Raw genomic sequence first — 17450 nt, forward strand, 5'->3', positions numbered from 1 at the left:
AAAGAAAACTGAGATTTCATATTAATATCAACAGACTTTGATCTAGCAATACATCTACCAAATGTTATTCCAGTATCACATTCTAAATCTTTGTCTCTGAAATGATGTGGATTGTCAGAACTTCATACATAAATTTATAAGAGAACATCTTTAATTTCATGCAAATGACAGTCCTAAATGTCCCTAGTAAAATAGTCATTGTCTTCTACTATAATAAATCTCAAACTTTTTCTAGTTTTTCATGAACTCTAAAGATGAATGATATTCTAACTGTTCTCATAACACATTACCATGGCCTTGCACTATGCTGTTATGTTGAAACATTAAGTTTCAACAAGAAAAAAGCCAATATAAAGCAAAAGTTTTAGAAGTTCTGGAATAAAATTCTCTATAAAATTGTGAAATGAAATGTTCTAACATGTTCTAGAAGGCCCTCTTATTTCCTAAATAAAAATGTGTGCAATATTCAGTTCAAGTTCATGATGTTCTCCCACGTGCCTGGGGACAGGACGAGGGGGAATGGGCTAAAGTTGCGCCAGGGGAGTTTTAGGTTAGATGTTAGGAAGAGCTTCTTTACTGAAAGGGTTGTGAGGCATTGGAACAGGCTGCCCAGGGAGGTGGTGGAGTCACCATCCCTGGAAGTCTTCAAAAGACGTTTAGATGTAGAGCTTAGGGATATGGTTTAGTGGGGACTGTTAGTGTTAGGTTAGAGGTGGGACTCGATGATCTTGAGGTCTCTTCCAACCTAGAAATTCTGTGATTCTGTGATTCTGTGATTTCATTGGAGTCGCATAAAATGCATTGATTCTTTTGTTAACAAGTGTTGTGCTCGGGTATTCCATTTTTTTCTTATACTAATGACACTACTGACTTCTCCTTGACTAAACATTTTCTTTCAAAGTATTTTCTCAGGAGAAAAAAAAAACAGGCTCTAGGGACTTTTTCCAGAAATGCCTGCCTGCATGACAAAACACTTGGAAGCCAAGGGATTTCCCAGCTCTGCTCCTGTAACTATGCTGCCATCCTACATATTACTAAACAACATTACAGTGTGACTGAGCTAGTTTATCATGTGGCCAGGCTGCAATGTGAATGTACAGGGATGCAAAAATGCCCATAATTTGGAAGATTTTTATCTAATGCATGAGTCCTTATGAATCCATTTTCATTCTACTTCTCTTTTCAGGACAAAAAAAAAAAATACCTGCTAGATCACCAAGGGCAAGATATTTGTTCTTGAAATGCATCCAAAGCTGTGGCACACTGTAAGAGTTGGGTCACATGTGTAAAAGTAAAAAATAAAAAATAAAATAATAATAATAAAAAAAAAAAAAACAGGAAAGATGCTGCTTGCTAAACATTAGCAACACAGCCAAACATTTGCTGCCTACTCTTTTACATTATCAAGGACTAAGGCATGCCCCCTGCAGAGCTTCTGTGTACTTCTGAGACATGAATCAAACATGAAGAGAATATCACAAGTCTGATCATTATATATTATATATAACTCCTACATCATTACAGAAGTTTTACTGTGGCCTTTCAGGGGTAATAGAGTCAGAAATGAACTCACTGCTGCTGACACAGGTATTCACAGCTCTTTCAGGCCCACTGAAAACCACAGCTTCAAATCTTCCCATCAAAATGTTACAAAAGCAGGCCTTGAAGTTATCACCACTATAATATTAGTATCTGTAACATAGAATAAAATTCCTACATGTATAGTTAGGGGTCCGTATGAATGCATGCAGTGAACTCCCCTATATCATGATGATAATGAAATAAGAAATTCAGAGATACCCTGTGAGGGAATGCAGAGCCAGCAGTGTCTGCAACCTTTCTTAAACATTAATGATTAATTTTCAAAAGGAGAAAACAAATCAGTGGCAGAAAGGAATGGTGCTAGGATGCTTTTCACATGCAACAGAAAAGAAACAGAACAAAACAAATTCATTATTGAGAACATTAAAATGATAAACAAGCCATGACTAAGGAATCAGTGGAAACAAGAATAAGCCTTCAGCATGCTCCTCTTGCCTATTTATCCATCAACACATTCAAAAAGGAAATATTTCCAAAATACCTCTCAATGTTTTTATTTAAGAATGAGTGTTACAGTCCTTCTGCATTTAGGACACCGAGTATATTTGTGAATGTAAATATAAGAATCAGTCTTTAAAATTTTTCTTTTAGGTTGATGATAGATGTATCACATCAAGTAGCTGTGTCCTAGCAACAACATACTCTTGCTAAACTCAGGCAATTGGAAAATCAGTCAAATTCAGACATAATTAAGATTAAATGTCATAACTGACAAGATATGAAAAATACTAGGCCTTTCTAATTTAACCTTTTTTTTTTTTTTTTTTGTATAACCACCTCCATATCTCCTGCAATAATTCATGCAATGACATTAGTAATATACAGAAATAAATTAGAATTGACTTTTGTTAAAATATCTGAATAGTGCATTAACTCTTCTCAAAGTGTGTCTGAGGGGAGTTCCTGTTTTTCCTCTGAACCAAACACATGCAGCTGATTCAGAGCATGAACATATCCAAGCTCCAAACTGGGCTGCATTAGTGCTTAATCTTATGTTGCATCCTAAAATTCTTTCTAAACTTGAAGCCCCCTAATTTTTTCTTGACTGCACCTCAACTCCATTACTAGGCCTTTGTTCATTTGCTGGTGGATGCAAAGACTCCTGTCTATTCTCCATTTGACAAAATCCTATGCTTCTATGCTTATGTTTCTATTTTATACTTTCACATAGAAAACAGAGTTGCTTCTTCTTCTGTATCAGTGTCAATAAACAAAATCAGTCAGCCAGACCTGGTGGCAATAAAATTCTTTCTCCAAGATCCAAGAGAAAATTAAAAATTAGACATTACTATAGAATCTGAGTATTTTCAATCTGTTAAGCTATTAAGTTCCATTTTATTTTTTAGTTATGGCAGATATTCCATTTTTCTGTTATGGCAGTACTTTCCTCTTTAACGTGGGTTTTGTAAAGCAATATTAAAGAATGACAAAGGATCTATCCTGTGACCAACTTTCTCTCTACCAATTCTACCTGTTGTCTTCCTTTCTACTTTTCTCTTTAAAAACATCTTTTTCATTTAGGCAACTGAAAATAATGATATGGAGAACACACGAGAGTTTCTCATTGCTGACACTATCACAATTTTACAAACTAAAATGACCTCAGATGAGTAATGTGCCTCCTTGACCTCATCTATCCTTCCTGTACAATATTTAATTAGGCATTGCCATGTCATGTTGATTTCCATGGTCCTGGTATACCTCATTCCTGATATAATTTCCTGATAGGACAGACAGTTTCCCAACATCCTCTTCCAGTGTTAGGTGGACATTCTACATCCCAACTGGTGCAAAACTTCTGTTGTTGAAATGCAAATAGTTGAGTGTGGAAAACATTTTAGCCCCTAAGTCACACTGTCAATCATCTATTCACCATTTTTCATTGCTTGGGCTGAGGCATTATCTTAATTTTTCCTTATCCCTAGATTGCAGTAAAAAATTCTGAAAAAAAAAAATCTTCAAAAATTCTATTCTCAGAACACCTGTGGAAGTGAAAACCAAAGCAAGTTTCAGCAGTCTGTCTGAATGCATCCATGATATCCTGACTTCTGAGGCTCAACACAGGGACACTGTTTTCATCAACAGCAGTTCTTGTGCCATCTTTCTGTACAAGAAAAGCTTTCCTAGAAGAGCCTTAAGTGTACTGCCTTCCTGAGCCTCTTCTCTCCTCCATCACCTCCACAAAGCAGATATTTGTCTCTAGTGCTTCTTAGTGTGCTGTGGGCCCCCAGGAGGAACCACATCACTGAATGATTTCATGACTGCATGAAAGATAACGTGATTTAACACTGTGGTCCTGTGGTATCAGCAAATGTAAAAACATCTGCATTCAGAATGACCAAATCCTCCCAAATTTCTAACCCTCACAGTATTAACACAGTCTCTTAGATCTTCCAGCCTATGTCACAAATTCTCTGCTACCTTCAGTATATCTGACCCTGAGGTCTGATCCCAGTTCTGTGGATTTTGCCTGGATTTTTTCTGAAGATCATGCAAGGGCAGGTATGTCTGTGAAAAGAGGTTACTTACTCTCCCCATACTCTACCTGTATGGAAAGTCCATACCTTTTTTTAAGAGGATTATGGGAAAGCCAACAAAAGAGAGGTTTTTCTCCTTTAGTTCTACTGCCAAAACTGAAAATGTTTTCCTGCTGAACTGAAAATAGGTGAGGATGCAGCCTTCTCTTTTTAATTTGCAGATATTGTCAAACTGCTCAAAACCTGCACAGTAAGAGTACTCAAGTGAAAGTGATATTATAGTTTTAACTAATTGTGCGAATTAATATAAGCATGAAAAAGTAACTTAATACAACTGTTACACCTCTAATTGTCTTAATAAAAGGTTAGTAAATATTAGGGACATCTACAAAATTCACCTTACTGCAGAAAGCCTACACAAAAATCCTGCACTGCAAAAGCCCTAGAGATGTTTTCAATACACTACATGATCTGCCACAGTCCCTTTGCTCCTGAAGTGATTTTCACCCCGTGTGAACTTTGCAAAAAATGTTTATAAAGAAGCAAAGAACATTTGAGATGAGAAAAGCAACAATGTTATGATTAAAAATGCATGGTAATGCCAGTGCTTGTGGTAGTGTACAAGAAAAACAGCTGGCTATTAAGCTAAGTAACACAAGACAAGGCATCCACCTCTCTGCAGACTTCTCATATTGTAAGGACATTTTCCAAGGAGAAAGCTAATATCATTGTGATACTTACTGATCCCAGTTAAACATATATGCTTTTACAGAACAGGATTCACTTCTGAAGCTGTACCAACAAGTAAATTATTCATAGCAGAAGAGATAAAAGACAGAACATTTCACAGAGTAAAATATTGAGACCCCCCAAGCTCTGTGAGTGTGATCACACACATACTAACTGGGCATATTGGGAATTTAAATGAACTTAAATTAAGTGGTTCAAATTGTGCATATGAAATACAGAAAGTTGATCAAAAAAGAGAGCTCTCCTGTACCTATATTTTGTCTTTCATGTTGAAGTAGTTCAAATGGAATTAAGCAATTATGCAATTAATCAGTGGTCTTACATTGTGCTACTTATCAATAAGTGATTGTAAAACTTCAGTAAAATAGGATGGTTAAAGGACTTCTAAATGTATCAATATTGAATTAAATAATGTTAATAAAGTCATTAAAACGGAATTAACAAGGGTTTACACAAGAAGTATCTCTGTCCAACATTAGGTGGCTCTTTAAACATTTTCTAAAGAAATACAGTAAAACGCTATTAAAATATTTATGGGATGTTTGCATTAGTTCTATTTAACAGGCATAACAGAAATAATATCAGCTGTTTAAAATGCTTTGCTTCTCAGCGCCACCTGATTATCCGCTAGTTACAAGAGATAAATAAATTCCCAGTTCTAAAATATTAGGGCTTTGTGTTATAAGGATCTTTAAATCCTTCATTAAAAATCATAGCTTCACCAAAATTGGATGTTTACAGCTATTCATTGGGTAACTGATATTAGAGTTCCTGCAGCAGGAACCTAGGCTCCTACTGGCCACCGGGGCTCTCACCTGCTGCTCAGCAGTTCGGGTGGCCCCAGAGGACCCCAAGCCCAAATCTGTGTTTGCTGTGATGTCAGGCCTACCAGGCAAACTCTTCATGGAGAGCTTACAAAGTAAGGAAGATTATTTCATTCATAGAGATTGTGCTGGTGCAGCAGTTCTGGAGTTTGTGGCTCCTCCTCTATTACTGAGTAACAAAAAGCCTCCTAGGACTTGTTAAATTAGCCAAGGTAATGAAGTCCAATTCTGTGTTATTTGCACAGGGACTGGAAAAGATTTCATGTTTCCATGTACATAAACAAAACCTGGCTCAGCACACCAGGGACTTGGGAGGTTTATAAAATATAAAAGACATTCACATTAATCTGTTAAACAATTCATTCTCTACACTGCCCTTTCCTACTAAGTGAATTCATTACTTATTAAATATATTTATTTGTTGTTGGCTTTTTTGTTCCCAGTGCTGGACCCCAAGACTGTGGGGCTCACCAGTAGTGGCAATGATGTCCTCTCTTAGGAAGTGTCCAGCCAGGGGAAATGCGCTGCACTGGCACCAAAGCACTGGCAGGAAACTGGGAAGCATGTGTCTCTCTCCCTCTTTCTACAGGAATTCAGATCCACGACAATGTCAGTCTTTACAGCAATAAGGACAGGAAGTCTTTGGGACAGCACTGTTGATCTGGGTTAAATTACTATGAAACAAATAGATTCACCTTTTGTAAAGCAAAAAATAAAGCAGTCCATCTGATGCTACTCAGACAATGGTGAGTGGTTTCCTCCCAAGAAATTGCTAAGCTAACAGAAAATGTGTGTTACTTGTAAAACAGCTTGGGCAACCTTTGTCAGGGTAAACCCATCTTTATATTCAGGACTCTTCCTCTTCTCTCAAGGAACTGTCACTTGCAATTTGGATGGATATTGCTCCAAATTTATTGAAAATGTATTTTCTTCTGAAAATAGCAGCTCCTTTTCTGTAAAAAAGATCAAAGAGGAACTTCTAGATAAAAATCTTTTAAGGAGAAATGTTTTCTAAAATAGGATGTTATACTAAATCACTACACCTTTGAGTTGATAAAAAGTGTAGTCCTTGTTCTACTTGAGCAGTATTACTGTAAATAGTTGGCAAAGACATTAATTGCCAAAATTTACATTCACTTAATAAAGTGAGGAAGATTTTCAAAGATGATGCAACTCCTTTATGAAGAAAGACCACTTCCCTTCAACCTTAACCGAAGTACAAATGAAAATAGTGTCTACTTGCTTTTGGTTTCTTTAATGTCAGCAGGCAATAAGAACTACTTACATCTTTAACAAGAAACAAACAAATAAGCAAACCTCCTACCACCTTCCCTCCCAAAATATTTTAGTTTCAGAAACATTTGTTACCATCATTGACAGCTCTCATGCTTCCCCAACACTATCTCACACTATCTCTTGCCTAACATCTCCTACTCACATTTATTATTATTATTGTTATTGTTATTATTATTAGAGGGGTAGTTGTTTATGTACAGATAGGAGATATATTCTATTTTTCACTTCTTGTGTAGCACTCAGAATACCCTAACTACACATTTTTGTTTCAAAGATGCCTGCTGTTTCAAGCTTTGGAATGAGTTGTCCAGGGAAGTGGTGGAGTCCCAGTCCCTGGAGGTGTTTAAGAGGTGTGTGGATGTGCCACCAAGGGACGTGGTTTAGGGATGGGACTTGGTAAGTCAGGGTGATGGTTGGACTTGGTGATCTTGAAGGTCTTCCCCAACCTAGATGATTCTATCATAAACTGGATTTTTTTATTCCAAATGAAACTGCATAAGCTATCCAATGAGTCTGTGGAACATGTAGCTTCCACCAGTCCAGTCCAACCTCTAACTAGCCAAGTTTCAGGTCTAATCAAGTACACCTAACAGGTACTAGTCAGTACATAATGGGAGACTTGCCCATTTTCCAGCCAAATGCAGTAGGTCTGAACAATCTTATTTTCATTTTGAATCCTCTGCCAAGTTATCGTGCAGTCGTCTTTCATCCAGTGATTTTAAGAGTGTCTTTTTTAAAGCCATATCCAGCCAGGGGACACATCTAACAGAGGAAATGGTGTTGCACCGGACTTGACACATACTGCAAAGAAACAAATGTGTACGTTGAATTTATGAGTCACCCCAATACATTTATTAAGCATTAAGTTGTGCTTTTACAACTGGTCTTCATCAAAGATATTTCATCTGTTAGCCAAAGCGTCATCTTTTCTAATGACTCATAATGAAGACTCATTCCATTTAGCTTGATTTTACTGGCTCATCAGCCTCTTGTTCTCAAGGGGCTAAGCTGTTCTTTTCAGCATGTTCAACCCACATACAAGTGGCCATTAACTATGCTTTCTCATTATGTAAGAATCAGCTAATCAAGACTGACCAAGAAATAACTGATGTTGTGATTAGAGAAAGAGAGACATCTGCTTAGAATTATCCAGACCGCTGTTTCAAAACTGATAAGGCATTTGCTGCCTTGGTATTAAATTACAGCAAGTATAAATTATTTTGGGGAAGCAGGGAAAATGTAGAGTTAGCTTTACCTATCACTTGGAAGAGGAGAGATGGACAGCACAAAGTGCAAATGAGCACCTGTGTGGAGGAGAAAAGACAGAACCTGTCTGTAAACCTCATTCATACACATCAGAGAGGGAAGCAGAGAAAAAATCTCGACTATCTTTGAGGTACAGTATAAAATTATTTCCATTGTTCTCAGGAATGTAGTAAAGGCCAAGTTGTAAAAATATCTCAACTTCCATTTTCTAATTCTCATTCAGATATTTTTTTCCGTTTTTTACTACCCACAATAAAAATACTATTCATATATATCAAATTCTTCTGTCAGGTAAATCTGTGGCCATTCCTCTGAAGACCGTGGAGGGCATATATGTATTTCTGATTAAGTTTTACTAAGCAACATGCTTAGACATTTTTATAGATGTCATGTACAACTTTTCTGAAGCCAGAAGTTTACTTATTTTGATCCAGGACCTGGAGATGCATATTTCCTCTTATTCCTTCTTGTTACAGAAAATCTGTAATCAGATATGATCATTTTATACAAACAAGCACTAGCAAAATGCAGAATCCAGAATATTGGTCTAATAAAATATGTAACGCGATAGAGACTGCATTGAAACTGAACCATAACTCAAGCTGTAACTGAACTATTTTTTTTTTTTTTCTTTTTTTCTTTTTCCTTGGGGAAAAAAAGAGCACCAGATAGGAGGAGGACAGTGTGCTTTTACTGGACTAAACCACACTGAGAAAGTGCAAATATGTGGGTCAGATGAAGAAACAGGCAGGCTCTGCTCTCATCCCAAGAGGACTCGGGAAGTGTAAATTGCCAAGAACAGTCCCGTTTAGGGGGAGTGTTACAATGTACTCAAGTTACCTTATTCTTGCAAAAAGCATACATCTACATACAGCCAGGTACTCGATATTTTTCACAGCTATTTCAAATGAACAAGTAGCAGGTAGTAAGATAAAAACGCAGAAATAAGTTGGACCAATTTTTGAAGGAATCTGTCTGGATTACTGAGGCCAGACATCAAAGAAGGGGGAAAAAAAAGTATCCCGTTGCCAAGCTTATGTTTCCATATATGTATTTCCTCTGCACTAGGGCTCTTCATACAGGCTCTGCTTTTTGAATCATCCCTCTTGGCTGATATTGCAATAGTCAGCACTCATACGCGGCTTTTCATCTACCAAATGTAAAGGAATTAATCCTCACGGCTCTGCGGGAAGGAGATGCAGCACCTAAGGACTGCCATCCCTGCTTGCCGGCTGCCGGGGCGGCGAGCGAGCTCGTGGGGCCTGCACGCCTGGCAGCAGCCCCAGCACACCCCGGCCGCGTGCTCCTGCCCCAGAGCGCTTCGTGAGTGGGGATTTGTTTCTCCGGCGGCATTTTCAGCCGTCCTCTGCAGCCCTGAGAAACTGCTCTGTCACTTGGACAGGAACTGACATTTTCTGGAAAGCGTCTGGGGTTTTGTGTCCAGGAAAGTATCTGCTTCGCCTCTGAATCCAGCTTCATGCAGAAGATTCTTGTCCTTAAGTACCTCGCAGCTGGCTTTTCCTTTCTTTCTCTCTCTCTCTTTTTTTTTTTTTTTTTTTTTTGTGTGTGTGTGTGTGTGCTCCATTTTTTCTTTTTCTTTTCTTTTTCTTCTTTTATTATTATTATTTTTTTTTCCTGAAGAGGAAAACCTTCCACAAGTAGGTGCAGAGCAGCAGCTGTTGCAGCAGGCAGCCCCACAGACATGCCTGCGGCCTGAGTCACCGACGCCTCTTTCAAAAAATGTGAAAGAAGCCTTACATCAGTGAGCTGAACCGCACCGTGCCCAAGAACAGCCAAAGGACGCACTCTTCCCCTACTGACACAGGGCGGTGATTTCTTCTTTGCACTGGCCCTCTTCTTTCCCTGTATTTTGTGAGGACCCAAATATTTTACAGAGCGCAGTGCCCATCGGCCTCCTCACCTGCACCCCGAGCAGAGCAGGATCGAAACACTGCATGTGGTCCTGCTTTGTCTGTGGAAATTCAGGTACACCTGGAAACGCCTTTTAAAGGGGTTTTGAGAAAATGGTGGAAAAGAGAATAAATGGGGAAAAAGAAAAAAAAAGAAAAAAAAAGAGAATAAAAAAATGAAGAAAGAAAGAAGGAAAAGAGGAGAAAAAGAGAGCCAGATTAGATCAAAATTGATGTGGAAGTTCCTGCACTCCATTCCTGACAGATTTTTAAAAGAAACTAAGGTATGAACTCTTCAGGAGAACAGGATGGCTATTTTCTCTTTATTCTCTCAATAACATCCTACACTTGGGTGTTCGCTCAGATGTAGAAGAGGAGTTATGTTTTACAAGACCTTGACCCTTTATAAACATTAATCTGTATTGCAGAACTTTTTTTCCATTTCCCAATATTCACAATGAGGAATCAATAACAGATGTTTGGAATGTGACTTGGGAGGACACGCTCAGGGATCCCCTGCAATCATACAGGCATGGAGAGGGACACCAGCTATTAATGCTTCTAGAAACCATCCCTGCACATTACTGTAAAGACCTGCAGCAAGCACTGGGACAGTTTGGCAGAGATCAGTCAAAATCTGGGAAGCCAAAGTCCACACTGGAAGAGACACCCAGACCCGTGCTGGTGGGGGTGGGACCAGGCTCCCAAGCAGGGATTATGAGCAGAACTGAATTGTTCCTTTTGATTCTTCGTTTCCAAAAGCAACATGAAATCACAGAGAACTCATCTGAAGAACTGTACTTCAGTGTGCTCTGTATTTCCTAACCCTCTAAAAATAAATACATGAAACAGTGAACACTACAAGTGAATTAAATAGCTGGCATCTTTCCCTACAAAATTTTGCAAGGCAACACTCTTAGTTTCTCTCTGCAAAGCCTTCAGGAGAAGCTGAGATCCTAGGAACTGAGTGTGTGCCAGTAAAATGCCACTGCGTGCAAAAAGAAAAATTCTTGAGATATTAGACATACTGTCACATATCTGCTCCCATTCAAAGACATTGGACCCCTGGGACTGAGCATCAAAGTGAAAATATCTAAAAGAAAATTCATTAAAAGCAGGCTCTGCCTCAATTTTGACTTGAAAACTCATTTAGAGTCCTCCCTGTCTTTCTGAGGCCAGAAAGCAATATAAACAAATGTTTCTGAAAAGCGGGAGAATCCTCTTGGTTTTGGCCTGGTATCACTACATGTGTTGTGTGAAGGAGACCAAACATCCTGGGTAATGGCAGGCCATGTGATGCTGCAAAGCAGAATTCAATGCTTCCCCTTCATTGCTGTTGAAACGCTGCTCACTCTTGTTAGAAACAAATTAAAAAAAAAAAAAAAAAAAAAGCCATCTGAAACCTGCCGAGCAGCAGATAGCAGAAACATGTGAGGAACACCCAGGAGCTTTGTGAGCAAAGCCTGGGTCCAGCTGGATGCACCCCTGCTTCCCTTGCCAGCCTGCAAAACGATGCGGTGTTGGCCATTGCTCCTTGGGCAGCCAAGGCTTGTGCAGCACACGGGCTGGCGTATGACCATCAGGGGGAGATTAGAGGCTTTCCAGAAAGCTGTTTTTCTCTCTTGTCTCTCCCCTAATTATTTATTTTGCAGTCACAGATTATTATGTTTTGCCTGTGTTTTTATTATCACGGCGATGGAGCTGACTCCAGCAGGAGGGAGGGAGCATGCATTCCGATTGCCTTCTCCCAGCCAGCTCTCCTCCCCGACCTCTCTGCCGAGCAATGCTGAAATGAAATGCTGAAAGCCTCACATGCTGCCCTACATGGGGAGATTAAAACACAGTTCTGAAAATATAATAATCTACCACTGCAGTATATCTGGGGAACAAAATCTAAAGCAGGCACTTCTTTATTAAATTTATTGCACCAGCACGTACATTTTCCTCTCTATTATTGTTGTATATTTAATTGGAAGGTACAGCTCTTGGGTTGCTCTGAGTGACAGACACTGAAAAAGCACAACCTTGTGTTAAGTTGGTTCAAAGCTGTCAACTGATGCAGCACTGGAAACTACTATTCTCAGGAAAATATACACACCAAGAAAACAGCACCTGCCCTACCCATCAGACTTTTTTTTTTTTTTTTTTTTTTCCCTGTCCTTTCTGTCCTTTTCTGTATCACAAGCTTTATAATTCTGAGACAAAACCAAAAATGCTAAACTTCTCTGGGTCTAAGTTTTTCCAAGGCTGCAGGGCAAGGACAGGCTCTCCTGACCTATGTGCTCACCCAGGACTTGGGGTTTGCACCATGAACAGAACACAGCCCTCTGTCCTCTACAGCAGCCTCAGCACAGCCCCATTGCCCCACTGTTTTCTGGGACATGTGAAGAGGAGAAGCTTGGTGATGTTAGAGGTTATGACACTGAGCCACAGCAAGGTCTCCAGAATAGAAATTCCATCCCCTCCACTTCCAGCATATTGTTTCAGCCTATAAACATCCTCTCTAATTTTCCTTTCTTTTCGTCTATTTACATCAGGAGAGGAAGGACAGCTCAAGAAAGCAGTACTTTCTCCCCTGATGGATCTGAACCCTTTCACTGAAACACACAGCTCCAAAACCACACAGCAAAAGCCTCCAGATGGTCACAGCCCCAACCACACAACCTTGCCTACCACTGCTGATACCAGCCTGTGCTACCTTTCACTGTTACTGAGCAGATCTCGGTATTTCAATGCCAATGCTACATTACTGTCCTTACACCAAAATCCTACAGCACATGCCTGTACCCCTAGTGTCACAGACTGACACCAGCTGTACTGCACCAGCGGTAGCCGAATATTCATTTTGCTGTGGTGTAGACCTCCTGGCTGTTGCCAGGATGGAAGGGTAAAATCATTACTTCCATTAAAGTGAAACTTTTATGTCAATTAAAGAGAATTCCCAACTGTCAGCTTGCACTGAAATGCTGCAGTACAGCTGCTGGCTCCAGCATTTGCAGATAAAACACTCAAGGGTCACGGTTTTTTGGCTAAGTTACAGCACGGAATTACAGCAGCAAGTACAGCAAGTACGTTCTGAGAGGTCCTGCCTCTCCGGTTGGCATTAATTTGTTTAGATTTGTTTTCTCTATCTGTATTTCAAGCCATTGATTGGATATAAGCGTGTCAATTCATTAACAGATTTTGTCAGCTACTTTCTTTGGCCATGGAAATGGGTTGTTTTCCTGCTAAATTAATGCAGCTAGAATGCCACTTGCACCCCAATCAGCACTCCTATTCAGAAAGGTCAGGCAGAAATGAAGAGACAGAAGAGAAGAGAGGACTACTTATTTCTTTCATTTCTTTCTTTCTTTCTTTTTTTTTTTTTTTTTAAGAGAAAAAAAAATTAAAAGATTTCTGGGACAGGTCACTGTGCATGAAGATGCTTATTGTCTACTTTTGCAACCAAAGGAATGCTACAGGAACCTCCCTTGACCTGGGGTTAAGCTTTCAAAGGGGACTTCGATGCTAGACCAGTACGTCCCAGTACACCCTTCGTATGGTGTTGACGTGCAGAAGTGGTGAGAATGTAAAGGGGACAGTTAGAGGTGCTCTCAACTTCTGGAGGTCCTGGGATCTTAGGGGATTTAAAGGGTAAGATGGAGACTTACACCATGGCCTGGGCTGCCTTTTGCCTCCTGATAAAATAGAATATTTTTCACTGGGGGAAAGGCAGCAATCTGACCTCAGATATTACCCCCTTTTTTATATTGTTTTGTTAAAGGTTGTGTTTTAAACCCAACCAAAAGGAACATGAGGTTATGTGGAAATAAATAGTAAACTGCTAGTCTGAACCACTGGGGCTTTGCCTTTCCATTTACAGCTCCCCCTTACAGCTGGGGAACACATTCCCACCAGAAGGGAACCAACCAAGAAGCACCTGAGATGTGAAGCTGATGCCGATGTCCTTAGGGCAAAGCTGTCCTACCTCCCTGCTGTCCCTCGAGTGCCCTCCACTTATCTCAGCTTTTTATCTTTAACTGCCCTTCACTCCGCTGTACATGGATTTGAAAAAGCTCTCTAACATCTGTTCAAAGTTATATTTCTTTGACATCCATAATTATGACCTTTGTCAGCAAATCATTTAAGCATGAAATTAACTTTGAAAATAAGTAATTCCGCTGACTTTACCTGGATTACTCATATGTTTAAAGTTAAAAGAGTACTTAAGCGCTTTGCTGTATTCAGACCCACTTCTGACAGCGTAAAATGTTTCCAGTTGAAGAAGAACAGCAAGTAGTCACATACCGTTCTACTTTGCAACTCAGATTTAATCTTATGGGGGTTTTGATTCATTTTCACAGTATTAAGACAACTTTCCTCTAAGATCCTCATGCTGCGTAAAGGAATTTCATTGTGCATACATTACTGTCCCTTGCACCACAGAAGTGCATCAGTGTTACTGATGTGATGTACACCAGGATAGCCAGCTGCTCCTAAGGGTGGTTTATTTTGCAGCTGAGAGATGGTTTGCTGATTCTGGAAATCTCTCCCTCTATGACAAGTGTTTCTAAAACATTTAAGGTACTACAGAGCTCAAGGTTCTCAAGAGTGCAATCATATTTTGCAAATAAATAATAGCGAGAAATGTTCATTGCGACATAAGCTTGTTAGTCAATTTTTTACAATCAACAAAGTAAATTCAAGGCAAATAAGTTTGTTTTTGCAATTACAAATGTGAAATGCCTGAAAATTAATTGCCAAATTATTTAATGAATGAACACTACAGCTGGAAAACACAGAGAAGATTTTAAACCTGAAGTTGTGAATTTCGGTACCAGCAACCCTTCCAGAACTAACTATAACATGTTGCCCTATAAATACAAACACATTTTGCTGAATCTAAAAATCAGAAGAACACCAAACTGACATTAAATATTTCCATAGATAACAGATGGTTTAACACATCACAACCCCACTTGGGGTTGCCTAATGCATCTGAATCATATTTTGAATATAACCGAAGGTTTGGAAAATCTCTAAGGTTTTCAATAAATGGATTTTAATGTCAAGGCTACTCAAAGCAGCTGTTTCTGCTAAGTATGGAAAATTATATCCAGTTGTTTTCTTTTTTTTGTTGTTGTTGTTTCATGACCCAATGCAGAAATTATGTAATTTAGGGGTCCCGTCCCCCTCCACCCCTACCACCCTCCAAGGAACAGCATGCTTTACATGAAACTGCAGTAAAATAACAGCACACGTATCAGATCTTCATATCTGTTGTCACTTACTACTCAAGAAAATATGTTTGTGTTTGGCACGCTGCTACTTAAAGCATGCTGGCTTAATGGCTGCTCCAGCGCTGAGCATCAAGGCTTTCAAGATATTTGTGCTGGTTTGTGCCAACCTCTGGAAGATGGGCAGGCTGGAGGACACAGAGTCTGTAAGCACATCTGCTGGTCCTCCCTGCAGCCTCAGACACTCACAGGCAGGAGTTACAGCATGGAAATGCTGCAAAAAAATGTTGCTCCCTTCCCTCACCTCCTCTGTTGCCACTCGCCTCTCGGTGGCAGTGACCCAGCACCCAGCGCTGTCAGCGGGTCCGTGCACACGCCTGCCAGAGCAACTCCCGCACTGACTCGCGGCTCTCAGCTCATTATTTATCTTGAAAGTAAGAGTTAGCAATACTAACTGGAAAAAAAAAAGAGGAAAATAATTTTGCAAAACTATGACCTTTTTCTGTGGTTTGGGATCTGTGAACTGCCTCATGTGCTACAAACCCCAAGCACAGGCAAGGCTAACCTTAGTGTTTTACAATAGTAAAAGCACATTGAAGCTCCTGTTCAGACAAGGAACCTAATGCTGTCAACACCATACAGAACTCTCCTAGAACACAATCTTCTGGTGGACACCCCACCACAGACAGGTGAACTAGAAAATAACCGTTACCAAGTATTTCTTAAGAAGCAGGGCTCAGAATTCTCCAAATCTGGTTAGTCAAACAGCTGCTAGTGCGAGTTAATTTATAGTCCTGTCATCCCGTGTTTTGAAAAGAGATGGAGATCGTATCTTACAGTTTTCTAAATCTGATTTTATTACAGGTACAAGGGAGTTTGGTATGTTCAGCAAGGCCTGTATTAGCAGTTTTATGTTCTTTTAATCGCTGACAGGAATGCAAATAGTTTCCTCAATTGCTGCATACTTCACATTCCTGAAGGAAGGCACACCCTTTGACAAAGATTAAGAGAATATAAAGCTAAATTCCTGTTTACTAAATGAATTAAATCCTCTTTTAGTTGCTCAAACAGAGCAACCTATGCATGGGGGAACTACATTCCTTTCAGGGATACCAAAGGAACAATAAAGAAACATTGCAAATAATGTGAGGAAAGCTCATGATTTGGTCCTAAGGTTGAATAATAAAGTGAACTGGATTCTATCACAGCTGGGTAATGTTAGGGTTTCTCCAAATGACTGGAAATAAAAAGCATTTTGTAAAAAGCCAAGGGGGGATGCTGCCTACAGCCACCAGGCTGGTCCCTGCCCAGCTCACATGGCTGGCGCATGGTTTCTGCTCACAGGATCATCTCTGCTGTCCATCTCATGGACCCTCCCTGCAGCATCCCCTGGTGTTTACCACTGCTTCTGCACACGAGCACAAGTCGTCAAGAGCACATGGAAGTAGACGCAATACTTATAGCCCAAATAGGTGCTCAAGCTCTGCTTTGATCATGGGCCTCATGAGCAGCATGAACATCCATCCCATCATCAGCCCCTTGCCAACAAACCCACAGAGCTCCCATTTAAAAGTCCAGCAAGGGTTAAGCCCCATTGCTTGACTCTCACTCCCAGAGCAGACACCCACAACAGTCACAGGCACCAGCAGGAAGGATAAGTCCTCCAAAAACTGTACCAAAGATTGTAGCATTTTCCACATTATTGTAAATAAAAATCTTCCTGCTGGAAAGGAGGAGAAACCCAGGCAAAATAGGAATAGTGATCAACAAGAAAGCAGTGAGAGGCAGCTTTTCTTTTCAGCCCCACAGAAATACAGACATACATACAAGTCCTTGCTTTCTTAGCAGAATATAAATGCTTACAGTCCAGACTGGAACAGAGCACTCCGGATAGGGAGGGGCATGTTCTGTAAGGGACCAGTAGCAAACATGCCCCCAGGTTACTTTTAACCCTTCAGTTTTAACATCACCACCCCTCTCTAAGAATGCTGATACAAAGTGAATGTTCACCAGGGGTACTCACTCGTTTCTCTCCAGCTGGATGACCAGATGTTTTCCTTCAGCTCGTACCACCACCTGCAGCAGGGCTGGGTGATTCTGCAAGAGGAG

The 17450-nt window shown here is 40.0% G+C and overlaps 1 protein-coding gene across 1 annotated transcript in view; it reads right to left on the minus strand.

The window, feature by feature from the left end:
* ADAM12 (ADAM metallopeptidase domain 12) overlaps positions 1-17450 on the minus strand; it is a 187609-nt gene that overhangs the window by 119942 nt on the left and 50217 nt on the right. The window contains exon 3 of the mRNA XM_035329413.1: positions 17365-17438. Within this exon, the coding sequence (XP_035185304.1) occupies positions 17365-17438 (74 nt within the window). The remainder of the gene's footprint in view (positions 1-17364; positions 17439-17450) is intronic.

The sequence above is a fragment of the Oxyura jamaicensis genome, chromosome 6 (genome assembly GCF_011077185.1).
Source record: "Oxyura jamaicensis isolate SHBP4307 breed ruddy duck chromosome 6, BPBGC_Ojam_1.0, whole genome shotgun sequence".
In the NCBI taxonomy this organism is placed as follows: domain Eukaryota; kingdom Metazoa; phylum Chordata; class Aves; order Anseriformes; family Anatidae; genus Oxyura; species Oxyura jamaicensis.